This window comes from Pituophis catenifer, unplaced genomic scaffold, assembly GCF_029215685.1.
Source record: "Pituophis catenifer annectens isolate HBS135680 unplaced genomic scaffold, rPitCat1.0.hap2 SCAF_2, whole genome shotgun sequence".
NCBI lineage: Eukaryota > Metazoa > Chordata > Lepidosauria > Squamata > Colubridae > Pituophis > Pituophis catenifer.
Window position 1 is genome coordinate 193,116,074 of NW_027256882.1, and position 14,336 is coordinate 193,130,409.

The following is a 14,336-nucleotide window of genomic DNA, read 5'->3' on the forward strand; positions in this document are numbered from 1 at the left end:
AACCTGTAATAGTCAATCCTAAATTTTTCCTTACCTCATTATTTCCCAGGTGACCAGTGGCAGAATCAAAAATCCAGTTAAGAAAACAATTGAAAAATTAACCGAAGACGTTTCTTTTACAACGAGAATAAAAGCAAATGAGTGTTTGATGTCTCAATCAGACTTTCCAGATGTGAATTCTCCTTTTTTGACTCTACCCATCTACCTTATGCGTTTCTGCTGCCCATCACACATTCATAGACTGCTCCATGATCAGTCCGTGTTGGTAGGTATGGGCAAAAAGAACTGAGGCAAACAGGCAGTTCCAAGTTGCTGAGCACTAATACAGGAACAGGAAGCATATTTAACATCGTTGTTCTTCACTGCAAGTTGCAATGTGTGCACTTCTGCTTCTGCTTTTGGGTCCTTTTTCTCCTTCTGTCCTATCTTCCCTGCTCACAACTATTTCTGTCTTTCTTCCTTTTGGGGGGGAGGGAGAAAGAATTCACAATAAATGAGTGCGCAACAGTCCATTTAAGTATCATTACAGGAGAATCAAGACCAGTACTAAATGCAACATAATTAAAGGCAATTATATCCCAAGAGTATGTAATCAATAAATATAAAAGACTTTGGGGAATTCAAACCTGCAACAGAGAAAAAAAACTTTAAACATTTCAGGTTCTATTTTCTTAATGTTACTGTGTACTTCTTGCTTCCATTGGAAATCTCTTTACCAAACTGCATTATTTTTCCTCATTCAACCGAATGAGGTAGAATTCATAGAAAGGTTCCCACAAAGACGCAGCCTATAGCTATATCATGCAACAGTAATACCTTTTCCCACAATCAAGAAACTGTCTACTAGATCTGGTCCAATTTAAGTCCAGCAAAGGTGTTTTTCCCTTGATATTAATATAAAATATCCTTTTGTTAGACCATCTCCTTCTTTCCATTTGGGTACTTGAATGCTCACAGCTCCTTGTTTCATGACAGAAGAAAGTTTTAATTGCTTATTTCTTTACAAAGAAGAAATGTTTTTCTGTAAAAATGAAACAAAAGTAAAAGGGAAAAAATAAATTTGTTTTTTTGAACCTCCTTGCCTAGAAGGGAGCTGCCTAGAATAAGACTTTGAGCCAAATATCCAGCAATTTTAATATATCTTTAGGCAAGGTCTTGATTGCACAACCTAAGTAAATACTAAATAATGAACTCCACTTGAAGCTGTAGAATAAAATTCATACATAGAAAAAGAGGGAAAAGCATGCTCTTATAAAAAAACCTGTCCACAGTATACCATAAAACTCAAATACAGGATTTGCAAATATTAAAATTTTATTTTAAGGTGTGCATACATGTGTTTTGGTTATGCCAACCACTTTCACATAATTTGCCTGCTTTCTGGTTACATAGACTCTTCAATATGGACAGTTTTTTAAAAAGGAGGAAATAATGTTGCTAGAATAAGATGACATGTTAAAATAGTTAATCCTTTTTTTACTATTATTGTTTTCATCTGAAGACTTAAAAATATTTTTGTTGAACATCAAAGCCTGGGGATTGTACTTTAAACTTTGATCCTAACAGAGATAATATTTAACTCCACTAGCAGATATTTTTGGCAGTGATAATAAAGCAGCGCAAATTCTGATGGCTAACTGCAAGATATAATAACTCCATAGTGTGCAGCTGCTTTTCTGATTTGTGTTTATGCTAATGGCAGCTTGTGTGAGTCTGGTCCTGATCATGATGATCACATACAGGTGAAGGAAGCTTAAATTCTTAGTCCAGTCATTTGTTTTTCAAATTGACCTAGAGATGTTTTCTTTAAAGATTCCATTAATGGCTGTAGATATAAAAAAAAATATATCAAAGAGTGGGAGGTTTGGTTTCCTGTCCCCACCCTATGTGCTGTAGATCCCCTCCACACATTTACACAAATGAAAATAATAATCAGTCGTGCAACTGCTGACTAAATACATAGCAAAGCTTGTTGATTATCTAATCCCCCCCACCCCCCACCTCATCTCCCAGTGGCATTCCCAGGATTTCTTGCATTGCTCTTGGGAAAGCGGGGAATGCAATGCTCTCAGTCATGGATTCTAGCAGAGCTCTAAAATACTGCAACAAGTGCTTGTGGATCAGCACTTTTTTTTTTTACCAAAATAAAATATTTGGATCAGCCCAGGTCAAACCATTGCAGGAAACCTAGGGAGGAGCTGTATGTTCCCTGCCTTAGCCCTGCATTGCTCTTTTGCAGAGTGACACTTGATTGGGAAATTTGGAGAGGGAAAGAGGGGGAAGAAGAGTTTAGTTCATTTGCTACTCTTACATTTGGCTTTCCCCATCTGAAATTTAACACTCAATGGTAAAGATAAAACAAGAATGGAAAGGACTGCATGGCACTGCATATGATTATTACTCCAGCTGGCTGTGGCAGCACTGGAAAGCTCCAACATAATACAAGGTCTTTCCTAGCTTTGGCAAAAAGGACTACAGTGTGAGTTTTCCCACTCAGAGAAGATGGCTGCCTATAAACCGGTTACCACAATGCTCTTTACCACATTACACCCACTGAGGATGCTCAGCTCACTATCAACAAGTGAACATTCACCTGGCAAAAGCAGAGAGCCCACAGCACTAGGCTTGATTTTCTAGGAAGCTTCTGAGGGCCTTTAGGTTCCAGAGAATTTTCGGAACTAAAAATATTGCCAGAGATTGGTGCTTTGCTCAACAGTGTCTTTAAATAAATTAGTGTTTTGATGTAAAGAATGAAGCAGGTTCTCTTGGCAGGCATCAAGAGACGCTGCTCTGCATTTTCAACTATCAGGTAGGGAAAGCCATCTGAAAGCAACTCTGACTAAGCCCATCTGACCTTCAAGATGCAGTTCTTCAAAATTTCTGTATCCCTTCACACATTCTGTCTCCTGTGGAAAAATCTATTCTTCAGCTTGCCTAGGGCCAAAAGAACAGGGACTGCTGGGTAAGACATACCTACATGATGGAGTCTTGCCTAAGGAAGCCTGGTAAGACAAGGTAGCAGTGGATTTTCTGGAAGGAAGGAAAACAAGAGAGAACAGACAGCAGATGCAAGGATCCATAGACAAATATGCAAATCATTCTGTAACTATTTATTATTTATCTTGGTGCTTTTAAAAGTTAGCAATATTACAATCAATTGATTTGGTTGCCTTATAAATGAAAACATTGAAAGTGCTATTAGATTAAGTTACACACATCTTAGTCTTTGATATCTTGACTATACTACTAAACAGCATTGTTATGATGGTTTCTACATTTAATTACATCACAAAATGTCCCTATTCTTCTAAAACATCAAGATACAATAAGCCCATTTTAGTTACACTTAATCTTCACCTTTATCACCATTCTTTTAATTGACTTTTTAATATTACTAATTAATTATTTCCTAATAGTTCCTTTTACAATGCAGTCCTTTTAAATAATGAATGAAACTACTGGTAAAAATCAGCTTTATATCCTGAAATTGTCCTGATCACATTGCCAGCCCCATCATTCTGTACTTATGCTGATGCAAAATTAAGCCTTCATGCATTCAGTGGGCTTACCTCCAGGAAGGTAGTCCATATCATTTATATTAGTATTAACTACAACAGCTGGCCTACTATATTGCAATGCCACTAGCTATTAAGGGGAAAATGAACACCTACATTTGCCCATTTGCGTGTCAACACCAGATGGAGAAAGAACTGTGTACATCCTTAGTTCTTGCTAACTACAGACATGATAAAAACAGAAGCCCATATTGAACAAACCTTCACTGCTGCGTTCTTATTACACTGAAGCAGAAGAGGCCGAGACCTGAAAGTTACCTGGCGGAGCGAGAAGTCTCTGCCTTAGTGAAAAGGTGTGGTGGAAGGAAGCTGGATTCAAAAAGCTGCTCCCAATACAAAAGACTTCATTCTTTCCCCTGCTAAATGTCTCCCTGAGCTGGAGTTAATAAACACCCAGGAGGTTACAGGGAGAGGAAGAGGCTGAACCTGAGACAAGCAGCAGGTAACCAAGGGAGGGGCCGTTTGCTGTCTCCGCCCCATTGACCTATTGGGAGGCCCTCCCTGGGTAGATCTGAGAAGCCGGAAAAAAACCCGTTCATCCCTGAGCCAGTTGCGAAGAACTAGGTGGCTTTGCCCTCCTCAAAACAGCAGCTTTGACACTTTTTAAACTCTTCTGACTTTCACTGTTTTCACTTCATTGTAGATGTACTCATGTATTTATAAACTCATCTACTAACTTTGGCTCACTAACTTACTTACAATAGGGAGTAAGTTTCTTTCCATTAAACTATTTTTTGTCTCTTGGCATATAGGAACGTGTCCAGGGCTGTATTGCCTTCTTAAACTATAGGCAGAATGGCATTCTTTTTCTACTTAATTATAATTGTGTGCACAGTCTTCTGAGCAGTTATGAATCCATCTTCTTTTGTACTCTAAGGTTAGAGAAACAACCTTCGTTCTACGAAAAGCATACAGAATACTTTTTAAAATACTTTGAATGGAATTTTTACTGTTATTCCTCACCATTTCACAGGACCGAGCACTTAATGCTATCCTAAATGCAGACAGCAATGTCTGTTCTCTTAGTTTTCGATTTAGAGAGATGTTGGAAAAAGCTCAATAGAGCCCTCTAGCAATGTGAGCCGCCTAGTGCAGACAAAAATGATATACTGTAGATAGTCAGAGATAAACCCATCCATGGATAAGCCAAACCAAATTTGGGAGTGCATTTTTGAACCAAAATCTCTCAGCTTATTGGTTGGTATATACAGTAATTGGAATTATGGATTAATAATTAGGGATTATCTGTAGCATTGCTCAGAACTTTTTTAGGTAACAGACAACACAGTGCAATTTCTTATGATGAGTGGATATCCCAAATTTAATGCCCCCCAATCTCATGAAGTTTTGTGGTTCACAAGTTTGGGCTACTTCAGGAGATTCAACTATTTAATTAAAACAAAAAAAGGCACCATCCTAGATGATGTATTGCTAACCTTTCGGCTCATAACAGAGTTCTCAATTTTCTAAGTAAATGAAATTTTTGTTACGATTGAATGAGTAGTTATGATCGGCCACTCCTCTCTCCCTCAGCCTTGCTCCACAGAAGCCTATCCTATCCTATCCCACTTCTCCCCCTTAGTCTTGCCCCACAGAAGCCTATCCTATCTTATCCCCCTTCTCTCCCTCAGGCTTGCCCTACAGAAGCCTCCCCTATCCTATCCCTTTCTCTCCCTCAGGCTTGCCCCACAGAAGCCTCCCCTATCCTATCCTCTTCTCTCCTTTAGCCTTGCCCCACAGAAGCCTCCCCTATCATATCCCCTACTTGCTGCTATGAAAGTAAAACTGAAACTCCTCTCCTCTGCTTGTGTTTTGCATTTGGAACATATTTCTTTTCAGGTGAGGAGGGGGAGTAGAACTCCTTAGTATCAGAGCATGTTAATAATAATATAGGAAATACTAATGCTCTGATGGTCGTTTTGAAAAATCCTTTCTTAGTGAGCAGCTAGAAGCCAAGAGGAACATATGTGGCAAATTTCATGTTTGTAGGCTTTACGGTTCTGGAAATTTTGTGATGATACATGAGTGGTATTTCGCTTTTATATATATGGATTCACTATGAATTTAGACATCATGAGAAAACATAATCTGACTGTGGTTTTCATTCCACCTTCCATGTTTTATTACTATTTATTTATTTATGTATGTATGTATGTATGTATGTATGTATGTATGTATGTATGTATGTATTTATTTATTTATTTATTTATTTATTTATTTATTTATTTATTTAATTTGATTTATATGCCGCCCTTCTCCGGAGACTCAGGGCGGCTTACAGTGCGTTAAGCAATAGCCTTCATACTTTTGTATATTTATACAAAGTCAGCTTATTGCCCCCACAAACTGGGTCCTCATTTAACCTACCTTAGAAAGGATGGAAGGCTGAGTCAACCTTGAGCCTTGGAGAGATTCGAACCAGCAGTAAATTGCAGGCAGCTGTGTTAATAACAGGGTGCTTTAAACCACTGTAGTACCAAGGCTCTTATTTATTTATTTATTTATTTATTTATTTATTTATTTATTTATTTATTTATTTATTTATTTATTTATTTATTGGTTTGATTTATATGCTGCCCTTCTCCGGAGACTCTGGGCGGCTTACAATGCGTTAAGCAATAGCCTTCATATTTTGTATATTTTATACAAAGTCAGCTTATTGCCCCCACAATCTGGGTCCTCATTTTACCTACCTCAAAAGGATGGAAGGCTGAGTCACCCTTGAGCCTGGTGAGATTTGAACTTGCAGTAATTGCAGGCAGCTGGTGTTACTTAACAGTGCTTTAGTCTGCTGCGCCACCAAGGTTCTTGATATGTGACTAAAATTTGTTTATTTATAAACTCACCCAATTGTGGCTTATTGAATAAATTGTGGCTAAACAATATCAATTATATAGTAATGATTACCAGGTTGGACAGTTTTAGAAGGGATCTCAGCATTCAGGGATATCTATCTACATAGGGCCCAAAAAAGTCAAATTGTGACAGTGCACTAAAGCTGCATCTTTTCTACACGCATGACAGCCCCCCCCCCCAAAGGTAGGGCTTCAATTGCACAGTTGCAGCCACCATCCTGGCACTCCCACTCAATGAACATGAACAGTGACTATTCTCTCTAAGCAACATCCCTCTCAGAACGCTGGCTGGGGAATTCTGGGAGAGAAGCCTAAGCATCTTAAAGTTGCCAAGGCTGAGAACACTGTTTTTAAAATTGTCAGTAGGGACAGTGATACTGCTATCCTCCAGCATCTGGTTGGTTGATTGTATAAGACAATTAAGCCAACCATTACAGTGGTGATGGGTTTTTATTTTGCTCACTCTCTGGAGTCGGGGGTGGGTGGGTGGGGTGTTTCTTAGTCTGCTTAGGTCAATGGCTGTGGTAAATGTAATCCTCTCCATTGTCTTTTTCTCAGTGTGAATACACCTTCACTGGCTACCCAGCCCTTCTTCACCTGCATTTTTACATGTGAATGTTTAATGATGCAATAACAAGCATCCCTGGCTGCCCTATTGTCTACTCATCCAGCAAGGTTGGTATCATCTTGGCAGTGAAAATGAGTCTCCAATCCTGTGATCTCAAGATTCATGACTACTTCGAAGCATTTGCTTCAGCAGTAGCTGATGCAGCTGTATTTTATTTATTTATTATTTATTAATTTAATTTGTATACCGCTTTCTCCCAGAAGGGACTCAGGGCGGTGAACAGCCAAAATTAAAAATACATACAATACAAAAGTTAAGATAATTAAAAAGAATTAAATCATTGGCTTCCCAATTTAAAACCCCCAAGTCTATAAAATTTTTAAAATCCCAATTAAGAACCATTTAGGCTAGGCCGGCTTGGTGAAATAAATAAGTCTTCAGGGCCTTACGGAAGGTCCGGAGGTCCGGGATCAGTCGTATTCCAGGAAGCAGCTCGTTCCACAGGGCGGGTGCCCCCACAGAGAAGGCTCTCCCCCTGGGGGCTGCCAGCCGACATTGCCTGACAGACGGCACCCTGAGGAGGCCCTCTCTGTGAGAGCGTATTGGCCGGTGGGAGGTTATCGGTAGCAGCAGGCGGTCTCGCAAATATCCTGGCCCTAAGCCATGGAGCGCTTTAAAGATGAGAACCAATACCTTAAAGCGCACCCGGAAGACCACCGGGAGCCAATGCAGCTCGCGCAGGAGAGGTGTTACATGGGAGCGCCACGTCGCTCCCATAATCACCCGCGTGGCCGCATTCTGCACCAGCTGGAGCCTCCGGGTGCTCCTCAAGGGGAGCCCCATGTAGAGAGCGTTGCAGTAGTCCAGGCGTGACGAGGGCATGAGTGACCGTGCACAAGGAGTCCCGATCCAGAAAGGGGCGCAACTGGCGTATAAAGAAATAGTGTTATACAAAGATCTTTTTTTGGTCCCTTGGATTCAATGTTGACTCCTAGCAACTGCCTGGATTAGCCCCTTTAATTTTCTTGACAAGATTTCAGAAGTAGTATGCTGTTGCCTTCTTCCCAGGGATAAGAAAGAATGAATGGCCCACCTGTTTTCATGGTTTAGGTGGGACTACCACCATGGTCACCCAGAGTTTCTAGCCTGGTGCCTTATTATTTATTGCAATTAAAATATCTCTGTTCAGGGTACAAACCCCAGCAAAGCAGCTTATTGATTATTACAAACAAAACAAAAATGAAAAAGAGGTAATTTCAAAATTCTTTCTCCAGAACAACTGCTGACCAATTGACTCTCTGAGAGAGACCCATCTGAAACAAATTCAGTTACTCTTTCCTCCTCCCTCCCTCCCCTTTCAAACTTTCTACTTATAGACCAAGGTATTGATTGGGTTTATTAATTTTTTAAATCCTACCTTTATTACTTTATAAGTAAGTTAAGGCAGCAAACATATAATACTTCTTCCTCCTCCTCTTTCCCCCTCAAGAACAGCCCTGAAGAGAGTTGGGCTGAGCGAGTGACTAGCCCCAAGACACCCAGCCAGATTTCATGCCTAAGGCAGGGCTAGAACACAGAATCTGCTGGTTTCTAGGCCACCACCTTCACCACAACACCAAACTTGCTCTCTGTTCTTTCCTCCTGGAGCTCAAGGTGATTACAGAACATTACTTCTTCTGATGATTACTTTATAAAAAAAAAACCTGTGAGAGGTGGGCATGAGAGTACACTTACCAATAAATTTGCAAAGAGAAATTGTTAGCCTGTGTTTTTTACAGAAGATTTTTAAAAATTTTCTACCTGCCCAGCCTGGCAATTAGCTTTCTAACTAGAATGATAAAATGTTTAAATAAAATGCTACTATGAAATATGAGTGAATAGACTTAAGATCCGACATTCATTCAAATATATTTTAGTAAGCAGAACTTGAAAAAGCTGGCACAGAAACTGAGTCAGAAATATGACGGGGCATATTTACAAGAAGTTTTTATTCATAAGCACAAAAAAATATTAAGGACTATAGAAAAAAGTCAAAACACCTCTTCCATGATAACGAAAGAAAACAATGCCCAAGTTCCAGCCAAGTTAAGACTGATGTGGAAACAAAAAAAATAATACAGATCCCACCACAGGCTGCCTGCTTCATGATGTGGCAACTGCACCTCCTGCCCCAGCTCCATGAGGAGGTAGAGTCATTGGAGGCAGAAACATAGACTTCAGCTTCCCAGACATGCTTGCAATTTCAGGATCCTGAGACTCGTATGATTTTATTAATCTGGCAAACTTTAAGACTCCTAGAAAAGGAAAAAAAAAACAGTATTGTTAAGACAATTCTTATACCATACCGCTTCTCTGTGGACTGTGTAATACAATCCAGGATGGGTAACTTTCTTCAAGAGCTACATTAATTTTCCCTATCATGGATATATTATCTTTTTCATTCATGAAAAGAAAAAACGGAAACGCTTTCTTCCCCTTTTGCTACTAATTTTCTTGACTTGATCATGGAGAGAGTCCAGTGCAGGGAGGAAATTCAAAATTTTTCCCTACTGGTTCTGTGGGCGTGGCTTGGAGCGCATGGCAGGGGAAGGATACTGCAAAATACCTCCCCACTCTAGGGGTGGTATTTGCCAGTTCTCCGAACTACTCAAAATTTCCGCTACCGGTTCTCCAGAACATATCAGAACCTGCTGAATTTCACCCCTGGTCCAGGGGTACAAAAAAATGAGTCTGTGGTGTGTGTGTGTGTGTGTGTGTGTGTGTGTGTATGTGTGTATGTGTGTTTGTATGTATTTGTATACAACCCAGAGTCTCTCTGTGAGAGAGATGAGCAGGTTCTAAATTTGATAAATATAAATAAAGGTTCCCTTCCCTGGCTCAGATCATTGGGTGTGCTAGATAACCAACCAGGCACAACAGCTAAATCAGCCTCTCCCTGCTGCTGCCAATTAATTCAGTCACGAACTTACCTTCCCCATCATTACTGAAACCATAAGCTTTGATCACATCCTGTTGTATCTGGGTAGCCACAGGAAGCAGGAACTGAAGCATCTTCCCCATGTCATTGCAGGCATTGTCCCTGGCTTCCTCCAGGCGCTGAGCATTTTCCGGAGATCCAAATGCCTTGATCACTTCCGCCAAAACCACTAAAAAGGAAAAAAAATGTTGTACTGTATTACAATTCCCACCAGTTGAAGTCTGTGAACCTTTGTAAAAGCAGCTTGTTTCTCTCCCTAAGAAGTACAATACTTGAATTGTATTTGAATGAAATTGCCTTTGCATTTCATTCTCCTTTGAGCAAACAGTCATCTTGAGACAGCCAGGGATGGTCTAAAGCAGTGTTCAAACTTAGCAACTTTTAAGATATTTGGACTTCAACTTCCAGAATTCCCCAGACAGGATGCTGATTGGGGAATTCTGAGAGTTGGAGTCCACATACCTTACAGGTCATTTTCTCCTTGAAGCATGTGCTAAGCATCCAGCTAGCATCCTGCCTCTATTGTGCCAATATCACAGTACAGTATTAAGGACAAGCATTGCTGGGGAATCTAGATGATGCTCTAGATCTGTGATGGCGAACCTATGGCATGCGGAGCCATCTCTGCAGGCACGCGAGCCGTCGCCCTAGGTCAGCTCCACCGCGCATACGCCTCCCACTGGCCAGCTGATTTTGGGGGATCTGCCCCGCATGCGGAAGATGTGTGAGCATGTGCAGGGGGTCGCACACACATGCGCGGGGGCAGGGGTGTGTAGCGTGCCCCTCCTGCGCCCCATTTTTGGCCCCAGGAGGCTTCAGGGAGGCCTACTAGGTCCAAAACAGGCCGCAGGGGCTGCAGCGCGCCTTCCCTGCCCCATTTTGGGCCTAGCAGACCTCCCTGAAGCCTCCTGGGACCAAAAGTGGGCTGTGCAGGGGTGCGGTCCGGCATCCACCCCACGCCCCATTTTGGGCCTAGCAGGCCTCCCTGAAGCCTCCTGGGACCAAAAACAGGGCAGGGGGGGGTCACACACATTTGTGCAGGGGGGAGGGGGAGTGTGGGGGGTCATGCGCATATTCACAGGGGGGCAGGGCATGGGGGCATTGCATTATGGGTGTGGACACACACGTGTGCGAAAGTTAGCCATCACTGCTATAGATTATTGGGAGGAAATTGGCCATAATGTGGTTCACAGAAAATACCTTGTGGGGTGGGCCAAAGTTCTGTTTTCACTTTTCTAAAAAAAAAAAAAAAAACTAACTATTTTCAAAATGTGCAGCTAAAGAGATAATGTATCCTTCCATCATCCTCCTTAAGTCTTAAAACAAGACTTTAATCCGTCCTGTCCAGGCCTAGCAACAGGGTCAATTGTTACATGCAAATAATAATAGGTTGAGTATTCTAAGCTTCACTATGAAGCTCAGAGTCACTATGCAAGATAGACAGCTATATAAATGTGAGAGCGATGGAAAGACAAATTTATAAAAGATCTTTAGGACCAAAAATCATGATTGATTGTTCACTAAAAATACTCTCCTTTAATTCAAGCAGAAACAGTTATCTCACAAACTCGTTTTTGAAAGGAAGAAAAAAGGTTCTATAATTCTTTTGGAAAAATGTAGCTGGCAATCAGCTATTTCTCAAACTGTAGGCAGAACTCCAGGATGTGGGTCCTGGAGGATCACGATTTTTAAAAACCTGATTACAGGCAGAGGAAGAGCTCAAGACTCTGATCCTCTCTTTCTCTGCACAAGCCACACAGGGGGGAGTTGTGCTACCCAAAACTAGAACCCCGATTTCTAGATTTAAACCTTAAGTATTGAAATGGCCTATATCTCTTGCCCAACTTCCAATGAAACCATTCCCTTTTATTGTCACGCAAATCTCCTTTGACGGTACGATGGACCCCCACAATCTACTGTGGATCCCATTCCTAAGAGGTCCGTAAAGGGAGCTTGCACAAGCACACCAGCGTGTTCACCGTCCGTCCTACTGTCCCCATTTATTTGTATTCATTTCCCTCGTTCATGTTCACGTCCATGTTTATATTCATCCTGTACATGTCTGACAAACTAATAAATAAGTAAACAAAAAAAAAAAAAAAACCAAATAAATAAAATTGCCATCCGCCTCCTTAGCTTGCCTGCTGTATTTCTGATTGGCAGGGCCCTCTTCTCTCTTGCCATTTGACCGGGAACAGGATGCAGCGCCCCTGAGCACCGAGGCAGAAAGGACAGAGGCAGAAAAATCTGGGCCAGAGGTTTTGGGGGGGCGGGGCGGAGGGGGGGGGGAAGAAGACGGTGTTTTGGAGGAGAACAAAGCTCTGTCGCCAGGCAGGAAAGCCCCCCTGCTGTTGCATCACCAGGTCTCCCTGCAGCCCCTTTGCATGCTCACGTTCCCTCGAAACCCGCTCCGAGTTGCCGCCTCACCTTTGGCCTGCTCCGCACTTAAGGAAACCGGCGGGGCCTGAGCCGAAGCAGCCGGGGGGCGCTGCAGACTTGACATGCGGTGAGCCGATGTTGGGGGGGGGAAAGAGAAGCAGAGGCTTTAACGGCGGGATGGGCGGCGCCCTCCTTTCGCGCTGCCGGCTGGCAAGTGCTGCTGCTCCAGCGGAGGCCGGCAGAGAGAGGCACCCCCTCCTCCTCCTCCTCCTCGCCCTTGTCTTGCAGAGAGACTCGGCAGCCCTCCAGGACCCTCCTCTCCTAGGCTTAGGAACCCGCCTCTCCGCTTTCCCATTTCCGGGCTGCAAAGCAGACGGGAGGCCGACGCGCTCGGCTTTGCTGTCTCCACTCGCCGAAGGAAGCTCGGCTCCTACGGCTGGATCCGAACAGGAGATGGTCGACTGGATGGCCTTTCTTGGGCTGTATTTACACACAACACACTGTATGATCATCTCGTGGGCTCTGTGGAATAATCCGGTTGCTCGAGTTTGCATTAAATAAACCACTTCCCTTTAGTCTGCTTATTGCGAAAACACCCCCAAATAAACGGGTGGGCTGTACCATTGTAATGGATTATAAATTAGGAAATTATTTGTACGCGTTATTCATAAAATTACGTTTAGGACTCCTGGTAGTTTTTTTTTTTTTTAAACGGAGGTAAATTGCATTAGGCCTATTATGCAAGGCTAACAGATAAACTGCTACACCAAAAATAATTACTTCTGCTTTGACTTCATCAATATTGCAGCTTCCAAGTCGTCACCTTCGAGTCGAGATCGACACTTCCGTCCCTTTTCTTGGCATCAATAGGAAGTGGCTGCCCATGAGAGTGTTAGCCTACTTCCCCGTCTATGGCACTGTAACTCCAAGCAGATCCACCGTCCACGTAACAACGAAGCGCAGCCCTTTCGCGCTGCCTAGGAAACCGAACAGATTGTCAACAGCTACTTTGGAAAGGAGGCTCAAATTCTTTAGGGGGCCCAACCTGGACAAAGAAAAGCTGACAGCAAAAAGCACTTCGCAGCCTTTTAATCTCTTACATAGATACATATCTTACTTTGACGAAATTTAGGAGGCTCTCCGCCACAGCAGAAAGCCTTCTAGACAAATACAAAAAGAGCTGAAGTCACTGAGATGGAAGGGCGCGCGGCATTCACCCACGGAGAATAGAACACGTTTCAGGTGTTGGTGAATAAAATATGAATGCGCATTCTATCCCATCGCTGGCAGTATAAAAGCAATTATATAAAAAAAGAAGGCCCCACCGTATTTCCTGCGGGAATTATGTATTTATTCCTTAAAATTTAAGCTTTGGGCACGGTAAAAGCCGTATGCTAAAGAGATCGTTTTTTATTGGCCAGAGTTTTAAGACCGCGCCCTGCCAATGACGAAACGGGGGGGAAGGGAGAGCCGGAAAAGGGGTTCCGAACTTTGAAACGGCCGGAAGTTGTAGTTCGGCTTTTTCCGTGAGGAAGCCGAGCTGCTCCGGCCATATCGTTCCCCTTTTTTGGTGTCTTAAGTCAAGCGAAGCGGAGAAAGGATGGGAAAACAGCGAAATCATTTTTGGGGATCTAGTAGGTTGAGGTTTTTGAATGGGCTCTTCACGCTAGGGAATTTCTATACAAGTATGCTGTAGTGTGTGCAGTTTTATATACACGCCCCGTTTCTTCAGTGTCTAATCCTCTAAGCCCGAGGACCTGCCCTATGAAGGCAGGTGGCACAAAGTATCAGGTTGATTTCATGCCATCTCTTGCTTTGCCCAGAGATGCCTTTATCAGTTTGCCACTTGTGGGCAATTGTGCCCACTCGCAGCTGCATACTTACTCCACTTGAAGGACCTTTGACATATTCCCCTAGCTCAGGCCTGCTAATAAAGCGCGTCTTTAAACTAGGGAGGAAGTACATCTTCAACAAAAGCTACT

General features: G+C 42.5%; 2 protein-coding genes and 1 non-coding gene across 7 annotated transcripts in view; all 3 read right to left on the minus strand.

Moving 5' to 3' along the window:
- PTPN6 (protein tyrosine phosphatase non-receptor type 6) overlaps positions 1-256 on the minus strand; it is a 33,507-nt gene extending 33,251 nt beyond the window's left edge. For both annotated transcript variants that reach the window (XM_070935336.1, XM_070935335.1), the window contains exon 1: positions 35-256. In XM_070935336.1, the coding sequence (XP_070791437.1) occupies positions 35-39 (5 nt within the window). In that variant the 5' untranslated portion in view covers positions 40-256. The remainder of the gene's footprint in view (positions 1-34) is intronic.
- An 8,689-nt stretch (positions 257-8,945) lies between these two features.
- On the minus strand, positions 8,946-13,228 carry CUNH12orf57 (chromosome unknown C12orf57 homolog). Of its 4 annotated transcripts, XM_070938423.1 has the most exons (5): positions 13,135-13,228; positions 12,403-12,876; positions 11,176-11,210; positions 9,968-10,144; positions 8,946-9,292 (listed from the first exon to the last, which is right to left on the minus strand). In XM_070938423.1, exons 1-5 carry the CDS (start codon positions 13,149-13,151, stop codon positions 9,141-9,143), a joined length of 855 nt encoding a protein of 284 aa, XP_070794524.1. In that variant the 5' UTR covers positions 13,152-13,228; the 3' UTR covers positions 8,946-9,140. The 4 variants fall into 4 exon arrangements, with proteins under 4 accessions (XP_070794524.1, XP_070794523.1, XP_070794526.1 ...); XM_070938422.1 differs by lacking the exon at positions 13,135-13,228 and having other exon boundaries at positions 12,403-13,103; XM_070938425.1 differs by lacking the exons at positions 11,176-11,210; positions 12,403-12,876 and having other exon boundaries at positions 13,135-13,155.
- A 257-nt stretch (positions 13,229-13,485) lies between these two features.
- LOC139313549 (U7 small nuclear RNA) lies at positions 13,486-13,546 on the minus strand. Its single transcript, XR_011600144.1, has one exon. It is a non-coding gene; the product is annotated as a U7 small nuclear RNA (small nuclear RNA).
- Positions 13,547-14,336: the final 790 nt, after the last annotated feature.